Source organism: Lynx canadensis, chromosome E1 (genome assembly GCF_007474595.2).
Source record: "Lynx canadensis isolate LIC74 chromosome E1, mLynCan4.pri.v2, whole genome shotgun sequence".
Classification (NCBI taxonomy): domain Eukaryota; kingdom Metazoa; phylum Chordata; class Mammalia; order Carnivora; family Felidae; genus Lynx; species Lynx canadensis.
The window spans coordinates 29579994-29599427 of NC_044316.2; the positions used below are offsets into that span (position 1 = coordinate 29579994).

General features: G+C 52.2%; 1 protein-coding gene and 1 long non-coding RNA gene across 3 annotated transcripts in view; one reads left to right on the forward strand and one right to left on the reverse strand.

The window, feature by feature from the left end:
• LOC115501139 overlaps window positions 1–9734 on the forward strand; it is a 139080-nt gene extending 129346 nt beyond the window's left edge. Inside the window, exons 3-5 of one of the 2 annotated variants that reach the window (XR_004342888.1) lie at window positions 3232–3414; window positions 5302–5444; window positions 7401–9734. This is a non-coding gene — a long non-coding RNA (uncharacterized LOC115501139). Of the gene's footprint in view, window positions 1–3231; window positions 3415–5301; window positions 6222–7400 lie in introns of those variants that run through there. The other variant, XR_003964734.1, reaches the window with a different exon arrangement.
• Window positions 9735–12471: 2737 nt separating this feature from the next.
• On the reverse strand, window positions 12472–14498 carry NOG (noggin). Its single transcript, XM_030296487.1, has one exon. The coding sequence runs from the start codon at window positions 13865–13867 to the stop codon at window positions 13169–13171; it is 699 nt and encodes a 232-aa protein (XP_030152347.1). The 5' UTR covers window positions 13868–14498; the 3' UTR covers window positions 12472–13168.
• Window positions 14499–19434: the final 4936 nt, after the last annotated feature.

Consider the following 19434-nt stretch of genomic DNA (forward strand, 5'->3'; position numbering starts at 1 on the left):
CACCGAATGTGAAGCAGGCTCCAGGCTCTAAGCTGTCAACACAGAGCCCGAAGCGGGGCTTGAACCCAAGAACCACGAGATCATGACCTGAGCTGAAGTTGGATGCTTAACTGACTGAGCCACCCAGGCGCCCCGAGGAAGGAGTTTTTAAAGTCTTTGTCCCTACACGGTAGCTGCCATGGGATAAGGGCTTGACACATGAATGGGAGGATAACATGGCTGGTTTGCTATTGTCAGGGCCCGGGAAGGACTGGAGGGATTGTGGCTAGGGTCTCAGAGGGGGCTGCCACTCCAGGTCTCTCTCACTCCATAACTTGACCTCTTCTTACTCACCATGTTTATCCCACTCGGGTGCTGGTCTGACTTGCCTGGACTGAGATTTTAGGGGTAGGAGAGCCTGTTTCTGAGAGCCAGACTGGACTCTGGCCTGGCAGGGAGGGAGTGGCTGATCTTGTGAACACGGCCCTTTCAGTACCCAGGGGTACTCCCACAGGCCTTGGCAGGGCTTTGGAGACTATAGAAGTGTGTGTCTAACATTGCAGGACAATGGGTCTAATTGGCACCTCTAAAACTGAATGCAGGGGAGCTTAGGTGGCTCAGGTGGTTAAACGTCTGACTCTTGATGTCGACTCAGTTCAAAATCTCACAGTTCATGAGATAGAGCCCCATACAGGGCTCTGTGCTGACGGTGCAGAGCCTGCTTGTGATTCTCTCTCTCTCTCTCTCTCTCTCTCTCTCTGCCCCTCCCCCACCCCCACTAGTGCGCGCTCTCTCTCTCTCTCTCTCTCTCAAAATAAATAAGTAAATAAACATTAAAAACAATGAAGCTAAATGCTTCCTTCAGGAGCAAAGAAGAAAAGGTAACCATACCGAGTATTTTTAAGAAGTGGTTTTAATCATAGGAGGATGGTAATCTGGCATGTCATAAGCGTCTCCAGAATCTAGTCCCAGCTGCGGGGCTAACCAGCTTTGTGACTTTGGGCAAGTCTCTGCACCCCTCTGGGCTTTTGTATCCCCGCCTCTAATGTGAGAGAGCTGGAATAAATGCCAGTCATGGTGCTCTGATGTCCCTTCCCTACTGGTCTTCTGTGCTTTTATCCCCCATTTCTTCTGGTTTAAACAGGCCACAAGTCTTCATTGTCCCAGCCTTCATCAAATCAGTTCCTCACATGACAGCAGTATCCACAGAAGACCATCCTGGCCGGCTGTTCACAGGGATTTCCTACGAGACTCCCATGATCTTTGGGACTTTCTCTGTTCTTCCTCTTCCTCTGGGTGGGGACAGCCTGAGTGCTCTGTGGAGAAGTACATATTATTAATGACAGTGACTTGTGTTTGCTCAAGGTTTGAGAGCTTACACAGGCATTAATATTATCAGTCACATAGCTGGGATGGGGTAGAGCAAAGAGCCTAGATTCAACTTCAAAGTCTACACTTTTAACAACCCCACATTACCTATGCCTTCAAAAGATGTATATAAGTTGAAGTTGGAATTAACCAACATTTGCTAAACAAACCAAAAAGTTCTGTTTGGATTTGACTTAAAAGGAAAGCAACAGAACCCCTTGTTGTATCCAGTCGCTCAGTAACTTAATTACCACATATTTATGAAATGCTTACCATGCATAAGACACTATTTTGGATAATATGGTTGGAAATTAGAATCAAATACAGTAACTTCCCTCAAAGGACTTTGAAATCCAGAGGTAGCCAGATATGGGTCCATACTAATGAGTGCAGTGTTATAAGTGCTGGGACCGTGGCACTTAGGCAGTATGCAAATTGGAAAGCCCCTGGGTTTTGGGGTTTGAATCCTGGTTCTGAGTCCTTGCTTTGCCACTAAGAGTCTTTGGGTAATTCAGCAAATCTTTCTGAACCTATTATGTAGTCATTGTCGTCGTCATCGTAATATCACATAGGATTAAGTTGGAGTTTACATGATACAATGCACATAAAGGACCCAGGACAGTGCCTGTCACATATGGAAAGTTAGCATCTATTATTGGTTATTATTATTAATCATCAGCACCGTGGGAGGACAAAGTACAGCTTGATCAGTTCTACCCTGGCCAAGGAAGTACCATGTGAGCGGTGCCCTGACGTATGAGTAGGCCTTCCCTAGGTGGAATCCTGTTTTGGGGTGATGGGGTAAGTGTGGGGCAGGGGACATTTCAGGTAGAGCAAATGGTGTAAGCAAAAGGCCCAGCAGGTCTAGGTATGTTTAGCCATGAGTAAGTTGTGTGGCTGGTTGGTGGGGGAAGGCGGGTGGAGCCGAAAATGGTGGCAAATTACAGTGGAAGGCAAGTTGGGGTCATAGATTGTAAAGAACCTTGGGCGCCATGCTAAGGAAGTTAACCATGGTTCTACAGCGAAGGGGAGACACCGGAAGTGTGTAAGAAGTAGGGAAGACATCTGGCCCAAGACAAAGACCTGGGTGCTGGCCATACAGGTGTAATACATCCCACAGTGAGAATCCCTGAGTATGCCCTCAGGCAGAGGACACAGACGGAGAGGAGGGAAGCTGACCAGAACCCTGGGGAGCATCAATGTCTAAACATCCAGCCAGACAGAGGAATCACACAGGGCATGTCCTCCAGGAATCCCAGGGGTCTGGGGCACAGTGTGGGAAGTAGGAAGACAGCAGAGGAGGCCTGGGCTCTTGGGAAACCTGCCTTGGAATGTGGCATTTGGGGGCAGTTGTCCAACCTCGGGGGTGGCAGGCACTTGTGTCCCACGGGTTTAGTTACCAGCTGCCCCATACTCCTATCAGAATTTCCCCACTAGTCTTTATCGTTAACCTGAGATTTGACACTGACTGGGTCATTCACCCTCTCTGGGCCATGGAATGTTTTCCATGTTCCATGGTGGTGGTCATGATGCCTTTTAAAGCTCTTCATTGCCCGGTGGTGGATGCCTTTTAAAGCTCTTGTTGCTGATGTTGCCCATTGACTTGGAAGCCTTGGCCCTACCTGAGTGTGCTCGTCTCTCTCATAGGTCTCTGCCCCTGAAGTGAGGTGAGAAAGACGCCAGTGAAGACTGTTTCTGGGAGATAGTCACCTCTAGGTGATTCCTGATTGAGTGCCAATAACTAGGATTGAGGAATTTCTGGAATTAGAACAAATTAGAGCTAATGTACCTGGGATGGATTCCTGCCTCTGTTTATGTAAAACAAACTCCCTGCCTTCCTCAATTCCTTCCATCCTGATTTAACTTTTTTTTTTTTCCTCTCAGCTTTGCCTTTGGTCATTGGTTTTCCCACTTTTGTCCATTCTTTGGCCTATAACTTAAACAACAATGACAGCAAAACCCAGATGTCAACTGGAATGAAATACAAAGCTGTTTCACGGGTGGAGAAAAAGAAGAATCCACTGGATTCTTTCCCCTGCTGTAGATCATGCATGGATGAGGACCTGAGTAAGTAGCTGGTCTGCCATTGGGTAATAGGACATCCGGCTTTCATCCTGACTGCAGGGGTACAGCACAGGCCTCGGAATTGGGAAGAGGGAAAGAAACCATGGTAGGCTGGACTCCTACACCCCACCAGGAGCTAAACCAATGTGTTCCCACCAGGAACACATTGGGACATCTCAACAGGCTGGTAAGGTAGATACCATTATATCCATTTTAAGTGTGTGGAAACTCAGTCTCGGGGATGCCACAGCTAATAGCCATGTAACCAGCGTTCAGACTCACTCTGGTCCAAGGTAGCTATTCCCCACCCCCACCTGCCACCCCTAAATATCAACTTCTTTGACCAGTAGAAAAGCTTTTGCCTCCAGGGCAAGCTATTCTTCAAGCCTCAGTTTCCTTATCTTTAAAATGATAATCAAAACGCTGGCTCTGAGCTCTTGCGTGGGTTTGAAAGAGATAATGAATGTGAAAGTGGTTTTTAAACCGTAAAGCATTAAGGCATGAGTTAGTCATTGTTTAATTTTATTATTCCCTGGGCAGGAAAGATGGAGTTTTAACGGTTCAGCAGATAAGGTAATCTCTCCCATTTTTAAGGATTTCAGATGTGGAGAAAGGTGGATCTTCTACCCACCCCTGGAGCGTCCTTTTAGAATTTTCTCTATGGAATTACTCAAAGCTATCTGGCCTCTGATGGGAACGTTTGTCTAGGTGGTAGATTCCCTTTTACTGGGAGATTCCTTGATTTGCTAAAAGAATTTATCTGCAACTCAGCCACCTCTCCCTGCCTACTCCAGCAGACGGGGACCTTCTGGAGTCAGTAAACTGGGAGTCACTCTAATCCCCAGAATGATAGAGTCACTGCAGGGTCATGTGAGTAGCCCTGGCTCTGTATCCACCTTCGGGGACATTCTTAAAGTTTCCCTGGATCACTATTTAACAAGAGCTGGACTCTGTATTTCAACATCGTCAGAGCCCCAGATAGAACCTGGCTTATACTGGGAATATGATCAATTGATATTTCTTCAGTGTGTCCGTCATCCAGTCTTTTTTATATGGGGGTGTCTATATGTGTCCTGACCTACACCTCTGCCCAGGGATACCTTGGTGAGCAAAATGGAGGGAGGTGACAGCCCAGTGGAAGAGAAAGAGGACACAAATATCTGAGGATTATAAATATCAATTGCAAACTGATACAGCCTCTGAATAAAAAGTCCCGAGAGCCGGAGAGCATGGACCAGAGGGGACTTCCTGCTGTCCCTACGAATGAGATCTGAAGCCTGGGTGTGCTGGTTGCAGAAGAGGCATCCCAGCCTGCAGGACAGCATGTGCAAAGGCCCTAGAGCAGGGGGTGGGGAGGGGGAGCTTGGTGCATGAGAGAACCTGAGCTAGACTGTGTGGCTTGAACTCAGAGGCAGGCGCAGAGGGGCCTCAGTCTGGTAAGGATTCTGGCCTTTATCCTCAGAGCCATGGGAAGCCATTGAGAAGTTTTATGCAGGGGAGTGACAAGACCACATGTGTGTCTTAAGGTCACTTGGGCTGCAGCGTGGAGAATGGATTGGAGCTGGGGCGAGCACGGAATCAGGGAGACTGGTTGGGATTATGAACTCCGGGAGCACGAAACCCCTCTGCTTCTCCCGACAGCCCGGCAGAGAGCTAGTGCTGTTTGAATCTTGGCTCTCCCACCAACTAGCCGTGCGATCTTGGGCGAGTCACTTAGGCTTCCTGTTTTCACAATTTCCACATCTGTAAAATGGGGAAGAGCGATTTCCCTCTCTGGACTAACTTGGTCCCCTTAATTGCATAAATTAGACGCCAGTCAGGAGCCCTTTGCAACGGGGGCTGGGAGGAGGCTGCCAAAACCAGTGACTGCGGGCCCTTTTCTCTTGGCAGGTGCAGGCCAGCACTGACTTCCTTGTTCTTACTGGATACACTCACTGAGCAGCCTGCAGATGTGCGGTTGGCTCCTGAGCTCAACCCTGACCATAGAGAAATAGCACCAGCCACCCCTGCCTCCGCCATCTGGAATGAGCTCCGTGAGTGTCCATCTTTGCTTCGATTTCTGTGAGCTCCAGTTTTCCTACCTGTAAGACAAGCCTGTGTACATGTATCGCTCCAGTCAATATTTGTTCAGTGCTGCTATGGCTCAGGCACTGGGTTAGTTTCTGGGAACGTAAGACTGACCTATTTCCTGCCCTTGGGAGTCTTCATATCTCATTGCATGAAAAATTACGTGCACGAAAGTGCTTTTAAAATCCTAACACTGCTTATACTTACAACAACTGCAAAAGGGTGGTTGAATAGAAATCTGGAAATGCTGTTTTTGATGGTGGTTCTGTTCCAAAGTAACCAGCACGGAGACAAGTCGGTTGGCTTTGATGAGCCTTAGTTGCTGCAGTCAAATGAAGGAATGAAGAACTTTACGGCCATCTGTTTTTAAATGTTGTCATTCTATCACCCTTCCTGCAAAATCTGGGTCCTCTTCCCAAAAGCCGTGGATGGTTTCCTTTGGGACTTCCTTTCTTATTGCAAAGAATCACACTTTGCTTTTTACTTTCAGTCCCCTTCTCATATCTAAGCCAAGGCTCCCAACTGTAAATGTTACAGCGGTTCTGGTGGGTGGTAGAATGAGTGAAGCAGGCAATAAGGAGAGGTAAGGACTGTGGCAAAACAAAGGAGGCCAGTTCCATTTAAAGAACACTGCTGCTTTCCTGCTCCACACGCTAGTGCCTTACATAAAAAGTCAGCCTGGATCTAACTTCTGTTTTCCTTTAAAATTTTTTAATGTTTATTTATTTTTGAGAGAGAGAGAGAGTGAGAGAGAGCAAGTGCAAGTCGGGGAGGGACAGAGAGAGAGAGAGAGGGAGACACAGAATCGGAAGCAGGCTCCAGGCTCTGAGCTGTCAGCACAGAGCCTGACGCGGGGTTCAAACCCACAAGCCATGAGATCGTGACCTGAGCCCAAGTCAGACACTTAACTGACTGAGCCACCCAGGTGCCCCTGTTTTCCTTTAATATGCCTCTCAGTTTGGTCCTTTTGTCTCCCTTCACCCTCTCTGGCCCTCCAGCCTGCTGTCTTACCTTTCTAATCTTTTTTTTTTTACACATCCCGAATCCCGAGCAAGCATCCCACCTCATCCCCTCTTTAAGAACCTGCAGCAGTTCCCTGTGGACCCTGAACCCCATTCACTTCCTTTTACCTAGTATTTACTGAACACACGTATCATGGCAAGCATTGTGCTGTATGCTGTGGAGACTTTAAAAAAAGAGTTACGATTAAAAAATTCTGTCACTTCAAAATTCTCACAGCCTACGACAGAGGTTAACCTTGGTGTTTCAGACCTTAAATCTGATGAGAACAACACACTCTTCCCAGAAAGAACACATACAAACACATTTGACGTACATGCTGCAGAGCCAACCTTGTCGCTCCTCTGCTAAGCAGGGCAGGTCAAGAGTCCCCTGCCTGGAGAAAGTCCGATGCTTAGGTCTCAGTGTGACAGAGGGGCACAGAGAAAGGAATGCTTCACTCCAGATAGAGGAAGCCTTTACGGAGCAGAGCTGATGCCACTTTGAAATCACACGGGCCTGTGTTTGAATCCAAATGCTTCCCTTTTCCAGATGGTGTCCCTGGGCGAGGCACTCAGCTTCTCTGAGCCTCATTCTCTTGGCCTGTGGAATGGCCGTGATGCTCGTTTCACAGGGAGAGTGAAATGAGATGATGAACATGAAGCACCGGGCTGGTGGTATCACTCAAGGCCTGCTCGTGCCTTCCTCTGCCCCTTGGTCTCTCTTGGGTTTCCCTGCATGCCTTTCTTCATAGCATCTCCAAATGCAAGTTCCCCAAGACCCTTCTGGTCTGCTGGGGAGAATCGTACTGTTCCCTAACCTCAGAGAGCCCTCCCTCTTTGGCTGTCTCCCTACCCTCCACCCATCCACCCATGGATTCATTCATTCAACTCAGGAACTGAACTCTTCCCCCGGCTCCTCAGATTCCTCCCTCTTCTGGATGAGCCTGGAACCTCTCTGTACCTGTCTGAGGGTGGCGGCAAAGGAAGAAGCTCTTTCATCTGAGCATCCACAGGCCTGAAACATAAGGGGGCCTTCGAGCCGTCTGCCAGCCCCCACATCCAATCAGTCACCAAGTCCTCTCCGGTCTTTCGGCAAATGCTTTTTGTGTTCATTGGCACTGACACTCCTCAGGTATCCACACTTAACGATTGTCTCTGGTTCACAGCAAGGTCCTCCTTAACCAGCCTTCCAGCAGCCACTATCCCATTTCTAACCCGTCCTAAACACCGGCACCAGACTTGAATGGGAGATGACTCTCCCTCCCCACTTTTGTGTCCTGAGCAGACAGTACAGAATGTAGTTTGTGGGAGATTAAAGATGGCCCCTGATTCCTTGCTGCTTGCTCCCATTGAGAGGTCTACTTCCCTTTCTCTTCAATCTGGGCTCCTGGCAGAGACTTGGTAACCAATAGACTGTGGTGGAAACAATGTTGCATGATTTTGAGACAATGTCTTGAGAAGCCTGGCAGCTTCCATCCAGTTCTCTTGGAGAACTTTTTCTCTCAGAGCTACCATGAGCTACCCTGTAGGGAGCCCCACTATTCTGAAGCCGTGGGGCTGTGAGAAAACCCAAGCCACATGGAGTAGCCACTTGAGGGGGCTCTAGTCAACAGGTCAGCTGAACTCCCGTAATGGCTAGGAGGCATTTGAGAAGTGGATTTCTAGCGCTCGGCTGACACCGTAAGTATCAGAGATGATGAACTGCCCAGCTGAGCCCTCTCCAAATTCCTGACACACAGAATCATGAGCCAAATAAAATTGTTGTTCTAAGATTCTTAGTTTTGGTGTAGCTTGTCATGAACCAAGAGATAAGCAGACCAGTGATCAAAAACGGTTGAATGAATGAAGAATTCATCGGCAGTAGTGCTCTAATGGTGTCGCTGCCCTAGTCAAGAGCTCTCAGTGGCTCCCTATAGCCCGAAAAAGAATGTTTAGTGCCCTCAGTTGGCATTTACGCTCCTTCATAATTTGGCGTCAGCCTGCTTTTCAGATCTTCCCAAACAGATACTTTTCCAACATCATGTCTTTACTTATCTCTACTGCTTTCTCCATCCGGATGTCCTTTCTGCCCACATTCCCACCTCAGGATGTTGACATTTAACTTGTCCTCTGAGACTTTAGTCAGGTGCCTTCTCTGGCTGCCCAGTCCAGCAGTGAGCCCTCCTCTTTCCATCTCTACTTTGTTTGATGTTTTCCTAATTCTTTTCCTTCATTGACCCTGTTCTTTATTTCTCACCTCCTCCTCCTCGTGTGTGTGTGCGCACGCGTGTGGAGGGTGAGCACATAAGGAGGCATACAAACGTGTTGTGCGGGCTACCAGGCATGAATCCCTACAGAGCCTGAGATGGGACTTGCCAGCACATAATCTGGCACCTTGTGTCTCCCAAGCGCTTGAAGGGAGGAAGGGTGTTTAGAAGCAGAGGCTTTGGGGTCAGCTCAGATTTTGGATCATAATTGTGCCACTTACTGTGTGGCTTTGGGCGAGATGCATGAACTCTCTGAGCTCAGTCTCCTTATTTAGAAACTAGAGACCTCATGAGAATGTGTGTATAGGCCCAGCTCTCGCGCTTGGCTCATCACAGACCGTTAATAACTGTTCGCTGAGTAGACACAGCAGAACAGTCGATCATCTTCTGGAAGCTCAAGTGTTATCGTGTCAATGTTGGAAAGAACTCTCCCGCATCACAAATATATACATTTTAAAACAATTAAAAGAATTTTGAAAGGAACACAGAACAAGAGCAGAGTGAAAAGGCACAATGGAGACCGCGTGGCCAGCCCCAACTATATTAATCTGTGTGATCGGCCTGGCTCTGCTGGGGCCTCAGTCTTCTCATCTGTGAACTGAGCGGTGGGTACTGGAATCTAAGCTCCCCTCCAGTGCTGACATTCCAAGAGCATTAAAGGAAAAGGATGAATCACCCCTTCAAAATACCAATACGGGCTGGGCCCTCCCCCTGCTGTCCCCATCCAGCACAGCTAAGAGCTCGTAATACACAGCCGGCTTCCTGCTGCAGCTGCCACGAAACTTCAACCCCCTTTCCCAGGGGTCTCAGAAGCAAGACTGATAATGGACCCCTGGCCTTCTCCATCTCAACAGGGAACCAGATCCAGTTCCCAGACTCTGGGGGCCAGAGGGCCCTCCCCTGAGGGTGCTGGCTTTCTGTGGACATTTGGCTTTCAGTATACATGTGCATGAAGTGTGGGGAGTGTTGGGAGGGCGGAAGGAAGGAATAAAGGAAAGAGTTGAAAATAGAGGGTTGATGATTGATTTCCTGCGATCCTGGCGGGAGGGCTGGAGTGGTGGTAACCTTGCCCTTCTCTTCCAGGATGTCGAGAAAGTGGATGTGTCTGTATCTGTAATAGTTCTAATTCTCCATCCTGGGGAGGCATGGTTCCCTCCCCCACCCCCACCCCCACCCCCACCCCCACCCCCAGCAGCTGCATGAATTTGTAAGCACAGGCTGTCAAAGCCACGGAAGACACCAAGATCAATTTTCCTCCTTACAGGAGATAGACACTAGGTGACCGCAGAGGACAGTTTTCTTGCCTCTCTGCCCAGAGCTCTCTACTCCTTTCCGCGTTGCTGCTATTATTAGTATTATCAACATTAATAATAATGGAGACGTAACCGGCTGTGCATTAGTCACAATGTTCCAGGGGCCAGCACCTCCTTCCTTCTCTTCTGGGACTGCCTGGATCCTGCTGGGTCCTCTTCTCCGCGTCCGGAGCGGCTTGGGGCCTGCCCTTTGGTCTGTGTGCGCGGTGGTCTGTCTACTGCCCGTCACGTCTGCAGCAGCCCGGGTCCTCCTAGCTCACACCGACTCCGGCTCTGAAAGCCGAGAAGCTCGCCGGCTGCGAGCGGGTTTTCCAAGTGGGCAGGGGTGGGGAGGAGGGGAGCGGGCGGGCGGGCGGAGGGAGGAGGGGGCGTCGCGGAGGGGAAGACCTCGCATTGTAATCCAATGACATTGCCAACGTGGGGGTGGGGGCGCTGGCCTCGGCGCGCTCTCCGAGTTTTGGCTGCCCGCCCAGCTGGGAATAACTCTCTTCGCATAATTCGCGTGTTTACCAGGCATGAAAATTCTTGCTTTCGGCTCCCCCCCCCCCCCCCCACCGCCCCGTAAGCCCCCTCCCCTTCCCCCTCCCCACCACCTCCGCCCCTCGCGAGTGAAACTCTCTAAAAAAATATTGGCCCGGGGCACAGAAAGTTTTGCATAAATTCATAAGTGATGAATGGCTGATTTTAACGTTATTTGGGTATTTGTCAGAACTTAACAAATATACATGAGGACGGCGGTTCATAAACTTAAACATCTCAATATCCCCTTTCTTCTGGAAATAAATTACGTTTGTTTGCCGGGCTTGGAGTCTTAAGGTAGCCGACATTAGGAATATTTTAAAAGCCATCATCCATCGAGCATGTCTCCCAGGCGCCAGGAAGATTAAATGAAAGAATCATAAGATGGAGGTCTTTAACTTTTAATCCTTTTACAATGAAGCCTCAGATAGTCGCGGGGGCAGGGTGCCCTCTCTGGGGGGAATAATGCCGTTATTCCTCGGCTCTCAGTTAATGAATACCCTAACGTCTGTCCCACGGCTGACGGAGGCAGCGCCGGGGAGGGGGCTCCGGCTCCCGGGCCAGGCTATTGAAATGCGGAGCCACCGAGGCTGCGTCGGGAGGGAAGAAAGCGCCCGGCTGGAGGGACAGGGCGGGCGGGGCCGGGGGCATTGAGACTGCGCTGGGGACCCGGCGCAGGTTTGAAATAATTAGCATAGATTCGCCGGGACTCCGGCCCCGGGGTGGGGATGGGGCGGGGGGGGGGGGGCGGGGGGGGGCGCCGGGAAGGGGGCGCGGGGAGGTGGCAGGGGGGTGGGGAGGGAGCAAAGGAGAGCGACTTTGGAGTCCAAGATAAATAAAGGGAGCGCTGAGCAGTGTCAGGAAGCCGGCCCACGTGGAGCTGCGCGGATGGGCGCCACCGCGGACTGAGGCGGAGGGACGCACGCGAGTCGAGCGCCAGCCCTAAGAAGTTGGCTTTTTAAGGGGTGGGGTGAGGGTGCTATTTTGCACGTTCCTTTAAGGGTAACACGTCTTCTGCACCTCTCTAACCCAAAAGTTCAGAGATCCCGATTCTGATTGCTCCTCCCTCCCCACCCCCAAGCAGACGAAGTGTCCAGAGCGGGGGGCGCACCCCATTCCCAACTGCAGATCCCAGTGGTGGCGTTTTTTCACCCAAATGCAGACCCCTCCGAAGTCCTGACTCTCAGAGTCCTCCCTAGGTCCTGGGGGAGGAGAGAGGCGAGTGTCAAATCTCCCAGCTATCCCTAGCAATTCCGGCCGTGGCCCTGGGGTTTTGGGGGCTCGGACCTGCAAGATCCCGGCGCCCGAGTGTTGATTCCAAAGGACCGGGTCGCCTCAGCTTACATCACCCTAGCTTCCGGGCGTGCAAAGGGTTAACACGGACTGGTTATTGATGTGTGTGGGGGGGGAGGCGGCGGTGCGAGGCGGGAGGGGTGGCGGGATCTGGGTGGGCGCGCTCTGATCTCTCCCACCACCACCCCCCCATTCCTCGGGGGTCAAGTTTCAGCGGCACTCCGCCCCCAGGGTAGGTGTGAAAGACACGTGTCCCCATTGTGAAGGGCCTGTCAGGCAGGACAAAGCGGCCGCCCATCCTCCCCCCCCCACCCCCCGCCCCTCAGCCCAGCCTGGGGTCAGCTCCAGGGGGCCGGCTGGGTGTCGAGGTCAGGACGGGCCCGAGCTTTGGTGACATAGGGAGAAAAAGCTGGGAGACGGGGCAGAGGCCACGTGATGCTCAAGTGAGGGGTTTGAGAATAACCCCCCCCCCCCCCATGAAAAACTGAGCGGTCATCTCCATCACAGCAGAAGAGGGGATGAGCCCCTTCTCCCAACAGGCATAGTAAGCACAGCGGCACCCCTACCCGCCCCCTCCAGCCCCCACACCCCCCCATCAATCACCAACACAGAGAATCGCAGTGTCGAGCGCAGTCGGTTTTAGTGGTTTTCTTTAATCCTGCTCTGCATTTCTTTCTCATTTACTACACGGGATATTATAAAGAATAAATAGCAGATACTCTTAATTTACAATGATTAGTCATTCCATTTGTTCTCTATATTTACAATAACTGTAAAATAACATTGAACTCTATAGCTTCTTCGAGGTCCAAGGAAAACCAAAACACTTTCCGAAGAATGGAAAATAGCTTTTTAAAAGTCCTTCTACAAAAGTTCTCCCCTCTCTTTGTACTTTAAGAAAAAATAACTTTTCCCCCCTGCTTCGCCATGCGAAGGGCACTGGAATATAAATAGCAGGTTAACATTATTAGCAACAACCAGAATAAGTCTCTCTTTTCTCTGTTCTTTTTTTTCCTTTTGCTTATTTTTTTTAAAAATACAGTAGAAGCCGGTAACTTTTAACGTATAATACTGACCTTTTAATAAGTAAATTAAAACTGGGACCGTATATACACACACATATACATTCCTACACAGTTAAACAGTGCATTACATGAACCAGAAAGCTAGGTCTCTGTAGCCAGAAAAAAAAAAAAAAAGTTCATTGAATCCCCTCTCGAGAGGGTGGTGGACTGGTTGGAGACGGTGCGGGGGGCGGGGGGGAGGGCGTCGGTGGGGTTTCATCAGTTGTCCGGGTGCGGGAAGGGGACCCCGAGTCCTAACACGAGCACTTGCACTCGGAAATGATGGGGTACTGGATGGGAATCCAGCCGCAGCGCTGGCCCCCGCGCCGCTGACAGCGCCACCGCAGCACCGTGAGGTGCACGGACTTGGACGGCTTGCACACCATGCCCTCGGGCACGGAGCACGAGCGCTTACTGAAGCAGCTGCCCACCTTCACGTAGCGCGGCCAAAAGCGGCTGCCCAGGTCGTTCCACGCGTACAACACCGGGCAGAAGGTCTGCGACCACAGCCACATCTGTAACTTCCTCCGCAGCTTCTTGCTCAGGCGCTGCTTCTTGCCCGGGGCCAAGCCCTCGGAGAACTCCAGCCCTTTGATCTCGCTCGGCATGGCCCCCGACGGCCGCTGCCGCAGCAGCTGGTCCAGCTCGGCCAGGTCCTCGGCGCCCCCGGCCGCCCCCCCGCCCCCGCCGGGCCGGTCCTCGGGGGGCGAGGTGGCCATGAAGCCCGGGTCGTAGTGGCCCCCGAGCAGCGAGCGCAACAGCGTCTCGTTCAGATCCTTCTCTTTGGGGTCAAAGATAGGGTCCGGGTGTTCGATGAGGTCCACCAGGGGCAGGTTGTCGCTGGGAGCCGGGCGGATGTGGAGATAGTGCTGGCCGCCGGCCGGTGCCGCCCGCAGCCCCAGGACCACCACCAGGGCGTAGAGGGTGACCCCCAGGCTGGGGCAGCGCTCCATGCCTCCGGCGCGCGCCCGGGGCTGCTGCTTCGTCCCGCGTCCCCGGAGGAGAGCACGCCGAGCCCGCGGCGCCGCCGCGCTCCCCCGTCTCTCCGGAGGCGGCTCACCCGAGGCTGGGCAGGCGCAGGGCCGGCAGCATGAGTCGCCGGGAGAGCCCTTCGCGCAGCGCCGGCTCCCACCGGGGCGGAAAGAAGGCACACAAGTTGGCCGCAACTCCTCTCCCGGGTCTATGCGGGCAGGCGGCCGCGGCGGGGCATCCGAAATTACTCCAGGGCGACGGCGGGCGCGGGGGGCGCCGGCTCCTCGCTGCCTTCCCGGGCCGGCGGCGGCGCAGGGCGCGTGGACGAGCCGCTCTCCCCTCCTCCTCCTCTCTCTGCTCGTCGTCCTGCCGCTCTGTGCAGCGCCTCTGGCCCAGCGGGTCCTAGGGGCACTTCCCTCCGCCTGCTCGGGGCTCCGCGGCCGGCTCTGCCCGGCGGACTCCAGCGGCGGCGGCGGCGGCGGCGTCCGCGCACGTTGGCACCGGTTTGTCTGTCTCGCAGCGTCCAAGCCTTTAAATTTCCTGCACTTTCAGCTCCATCACCATGGAAACCACTGACTCTCTCGGCGTTGCCCCCTCCCCCTTCTTTCCCCCAAACAACAACCCCACCCCCCACTTCTCCACCCCCGAGGAGCTGGAGCGGCACAGGCTCCGGGGGAAGCCGCCTGCACTCGCCGCGGCGGCGGCTTCGGCAGCGCCCAGGGCTGTGCCCCGCCGGACCCAGATGCCCCGGGAAGCCGACAGTCCGGCTGCCCGCCGGAGCTCACAGGCGGCGGCGGCGGCGGCGGCGGCGGCGGCAGCGGCGGTGGCGGCGGCGGTGGCGCTTGGCAGGTCTCCGCGCAATTTTCTCTCTCCCCCACCACCCACCCCCCTTCTCCTCCTCCTGCAAAATGCACCGCCCCCCTCCTTTCTCCCGGAGCAATGCAACTGGGGCTCTAGGCGCCCCGCCAGGGCCAGTCCTGGGGAAAGCTCGCGGCGGCGCTGGAGCCGGGCTGGAGGGTGCAGGGCCGGTTCTGGGGGGTGCTCGAGGTGGGGCCGTGAGGGTTCTCACTAGCTGGGTGCTTTGCACTGGGAGGGGAACAGCCGGGAGGTGCTGGGGGCTCGTTTCTCTGTGCAGTCCGGCGCAAGGAATTTCTCCATGTGCATGGAGCTTTTTCCCCGGGCGCGTCTCTCCTTCCTCTCTCCCAAGCTTGGTCTAAGTCCCCTCCCCCTCCCCCCAGCGCGTGTACACACACACACACACACACACACACACACACACACACACACACTTTGAGCAGGAGGAGTTCGGGAGGCGCAGCGTTGCGCAGCGTGATGTAATTCCTAGGAAGCACTCCGGCCCGTCTGTTACTCGGGCCCACGAGGGGGGTCCGCTCTTCACCCTCCTCCTCCTTGGCCGGGTCCTGCACCCTGAGTGGCCGAGCTGCAGGGGCGCGTCCGGCTCGCCTGCGGCTCCCCTAGCCTGCCGGGTTCCGCGCGGCTGCCGCTCGGCTCCCTGGGGGCGGCGCGCCCTCTGCTGGCGCCCGACAAGTCCTGCACCTGGCGCTGGCCGGGGGGTGGGGGGGTGTGGGGGGGGGGCGGCCCTGAGAGGTGGGTTCGTCTGCGGTCCACTCTGGCCAAGCTCAGCTTCTGCTTTCTGTGACCCTGTCATTGTGCGTGCGTGCGTGTGGGTTTGCGTGCGCGCGCGCGCGCTGCCGGGTCTGTTCTGGTTGCGTCTGTTCCCTCCAAGATCTCGGGGCCCTCAGTGTAAACTTCCTGAGATTCCTCCTGAGCCCCCCCCCCCCCCCAATGTCGCAAGAATATACTGCACCTTTGCTTCTGCTAAATCGACCTCGGTGGGCAAGAGTGGAGATCTAAAACTTAAGAAAGATGAACTGGCAGTAGGGGGACCTGAGTCCTGGCTGGGGTCTGCCCACATACGTCAACTTCAGACAAGTCACTTTTGTGGCACCATATACCTTACTTTCTGCATTAGTGACATAACTACCTTCCTCTTCCAGTTCTACGTTTCCATGATCCTAAATAAACCTGCATGATGGATGGATGCTTTCTCTTCCCAAAGCAGTGTCTGTTTGATGAGAGATGGATGTTGAAATGACACTTCCGGTTAATTTTCCCTTGGATGAGGAACTGAATCTAAGCGTTAAAACTCAAACTTGGTTTCCCGTGTGGTGGACGTGATTGGGGTCTGGAAGAAGCTGGAGAAGAAGGACTTGGAGTAGATGACTCACGTGTTCACCAGCATTCCATGGAGTATCATTAGGAGGTCTCGTGACAGCCTAAATCACTCTACTTGCCCCAAAGATCTGTTTTTTCCTTTCAACCTGTGTCATCCTGTGCCCCCCACCCCTCCCCCCATGAATTTATCATCTGTCTAAGGAAGAAAACATACTGCATTTCATACTGTGTTTCACAACACAGTCTTTCTGCAAAACCTCAGCAGCTGAGAGGGATGGCCAATTTCGGCTGAAAACATTTTCTTAAACATTCTCCAACTTTGGAGTCTGCAAACACACACACACACACACGCGCAATGACACATGGACACTGGAGATAAGAACAACCCAATGGTTGTTTGAACTCAGCTAATTCTGACATGATGTGCCATTGGAACCTGGCACACGGTAGGCTTTTAAACCATACCCCTTTCTCTTAGGTACTCAATATGGGGGCTTGGTGCTAGCTTGTTTTCTTAGAAAGATGCAATGGTCTGCAGAGCAATTTGGTCACTGCTGTGAACTAACTGGTTAAAGAAGTTCTCAGTGGAGAGTTCAAAAGCTAAGTCCTGGTTCAGTCTTCCTGAGATGGTAGGTTCCAATTTAGTGACATTTTATTGTGCTGTTTTCTGTTTCATCAATCCCCTCGCCTTCGGATCACCTATTTTTGAAAACCAACGCGTTTCCTTCAGTCCTTTATTTAGGTTGGGTGGATTTGTCTGAACAGCAAAAAAGTTCCCTCAGGAATGAAAAGCAAACCATGTTAGACAAAGAATTGGATGACCTGTTGTAGAGCATCCACTGGGTGAAGACTGGAAGAAGAAACACAAAAGAGAGAAATTCACAGTCAATTGCCACCATTCTAGACTTTTGCAGTCCAGTTAAGGGGGTTGGGCAAGCATGTGAATAAAACATTAAAGGAATGTCGGAGGGGCACCTGGGTGGCTCAGTCAGTTGAGCATCCGACTTTGGGCTCAGGTCATGATTTCACAGTTCATGGGTTTGAGCCCCACGTCGGGCTCACAGCTGTCCACCTGTCAGTGCAGACCCTGCTTCTGATTCTCTGCCTCCTCTCTCTGCCTCCTCACCCCTCAAAAATAAATTTAAAAAAAACATTAAAAGAATGTGGGAAAAATCTATATATTCCCATAAGAGTGTAGACCAATGTTTCACAACTTTTAAAACCCAAGCCCACTTTTGATAAATATTACAATTTCGTGCTATCCTTTGTTGTTTGAAATTTTGTAATATATTATGATGACCAAAAAAAAAAAAAAGCCACAAGAATTATAATACAAACTATAGTGTTTTCAAAGTACACTTATCTGCCTCACCGTGGTGTTCTGAAATGCCCAACTTGGAGGGTCTGCAGTCCAGCAGTTGGATACTGAGTGAACGGGGTGGGAGGATGCTGTTTTCAGAGGCTAAGCAGTACTAACACCTTCCTGGTAGAGCTGAGCTCTCTCGGAGCTTGATGAAGAAAAGGTGTATTTATCTGAGTAGTGAGAGGAGGAGATTTGAGACCTAGAATTTGAATCTGCATAAAGAGAGGAAGCACGCTGTATCAGGGACAGACAGGGAATCTGGGGTGCGGGGCGTGGAGGAGGGAATGTCATAAACTGGGAAACTCAACACAATGACAACCCCTGGACCAGGTGGGTCTCAGTTGGAATTCTGGCCCTGTCTTCCATGAGCTGTGTTACCTCCCTGACATAGGCATCTCTTACCTCCCAACTTCCATTTTCTCACTTGTAAAGTGGGGATAACAAACAACTCTCAGACTTGTGCTATACAGAGGGGGCAAAGAATGTCTAGATAAGCACAGCACCTGGGGCAGATCTGTAGTGGGCCTTAGTCTTTCAACAAATGCCTTCTTCAGGGAACCCCACTGCCTTCAACTGACCATCTCAGGTTTGGGCCAGAGAGGCAGAAAGCTACAGGGGGTGCTGGAGAAGTAACCCTATGACCTTTGGGCCTGCTTCCTGTCCACTTAGCACATGCAACTGAGCTATTCTCAGTGGCTGCTGGTCTTCAAAAGTTTTGGGGTGGGGGGAGATGGAGATTGGAAATTCTTGGGGGACTCAACAACTGGCCCATTTCAATGCTTCTGAGACTCTGTTGGAGAAGCAGTTTGACGAGCAGAGCTGTGGGGAGGGAGACAGATCTGTAGGGAGAGGGATGGCTATAAGCTCAGCTTTCTGGTCAGGCCCTAGCCCTGGGAGGTGTTTGGACTTTTGTGGATTGGCTAGGGACTCAGGCAGCCAAGTGGGAAGAGTCTAGTGAATCAGGAGTGTAGATCCATACTTGGCTATTTGCATCTCATGATTTCCTAGTCTGGGCAAAGAAAACCTGAGCACTCCTCTGAACAATAGCTTCAGCAATTCTAGGTCAAGGCAAGAGGACCCTGAGGGTGCTTTCGTGCATCTTTTCCTGTTTCCATCTGATTCTAAGCACAAGCCTAAGAACAACTCAACAGTTTTCTTGCTTCTTTGGCCCTGGAAACATAGACTTGAGGGGCAGCTGTGGGTGATCTGCAAAGGACATTGCAGATGGGGCTTGATATCAAAAAACCTGCAACCTACCAGCTTTGGGACCTTGAGGGAGTCACTCTACCTCTCTGGGGCTCCTTGACACTGAGAGGTCAGGGGGCCATGAAGTACCACAAAGGAGACAGGAGTTGCCATTTTTTAGGCCTGGCATCATCCCAGACATATGAAAATCATCACCCTCTGATTCTGCCTCATGGGGCCCATAAATGTCAAATTTGATGGGCTTTTTCTTAGTGAGACCCAAAATGGCATTTTTGGACTTGACCCAGCTTAGCAAAGTGAGGAAAAGTCAGCCACAAGGCTTGTCACTTTGCCCTGCTGACTACTGGAAGGATGTGAGCTTCCCATGCCAGAGGGTGGTGGACTCCCCATAGCCTCCCAGGGGCCGGGGGAATGCTGGCGGGTTCAGGACCCACAGCCAGGGTGGGGCCTGTTCAGCTTCACGAGACATTCTGAATTTTGGGGTGTCCAGTTGGTGATAGGATTCTAATTGGAACAGTGAAGTTCTAACTGCTATCGGCATGGAGAGGGGGGAAGGGGGAAACAGAGGAGAGAGAGGGAGGGAGGTAACTGGGGTGGGAAAATGGGTAAACAAATGTGAAATGAATTTCCAGGAATAGAGACAAAGCTAAAAGCTACAGGCGAAAGGAGGAAAGGAGCTTGGCTAGCTTGTTCCAGCGCGACAGCCCCTTCCCCTCCAGGGTCTGGCTCCTGCTCTCCTGCCAGCCCCCTCCCCAGCTGGCTCCACGCTGGGGAAGGGGAGAC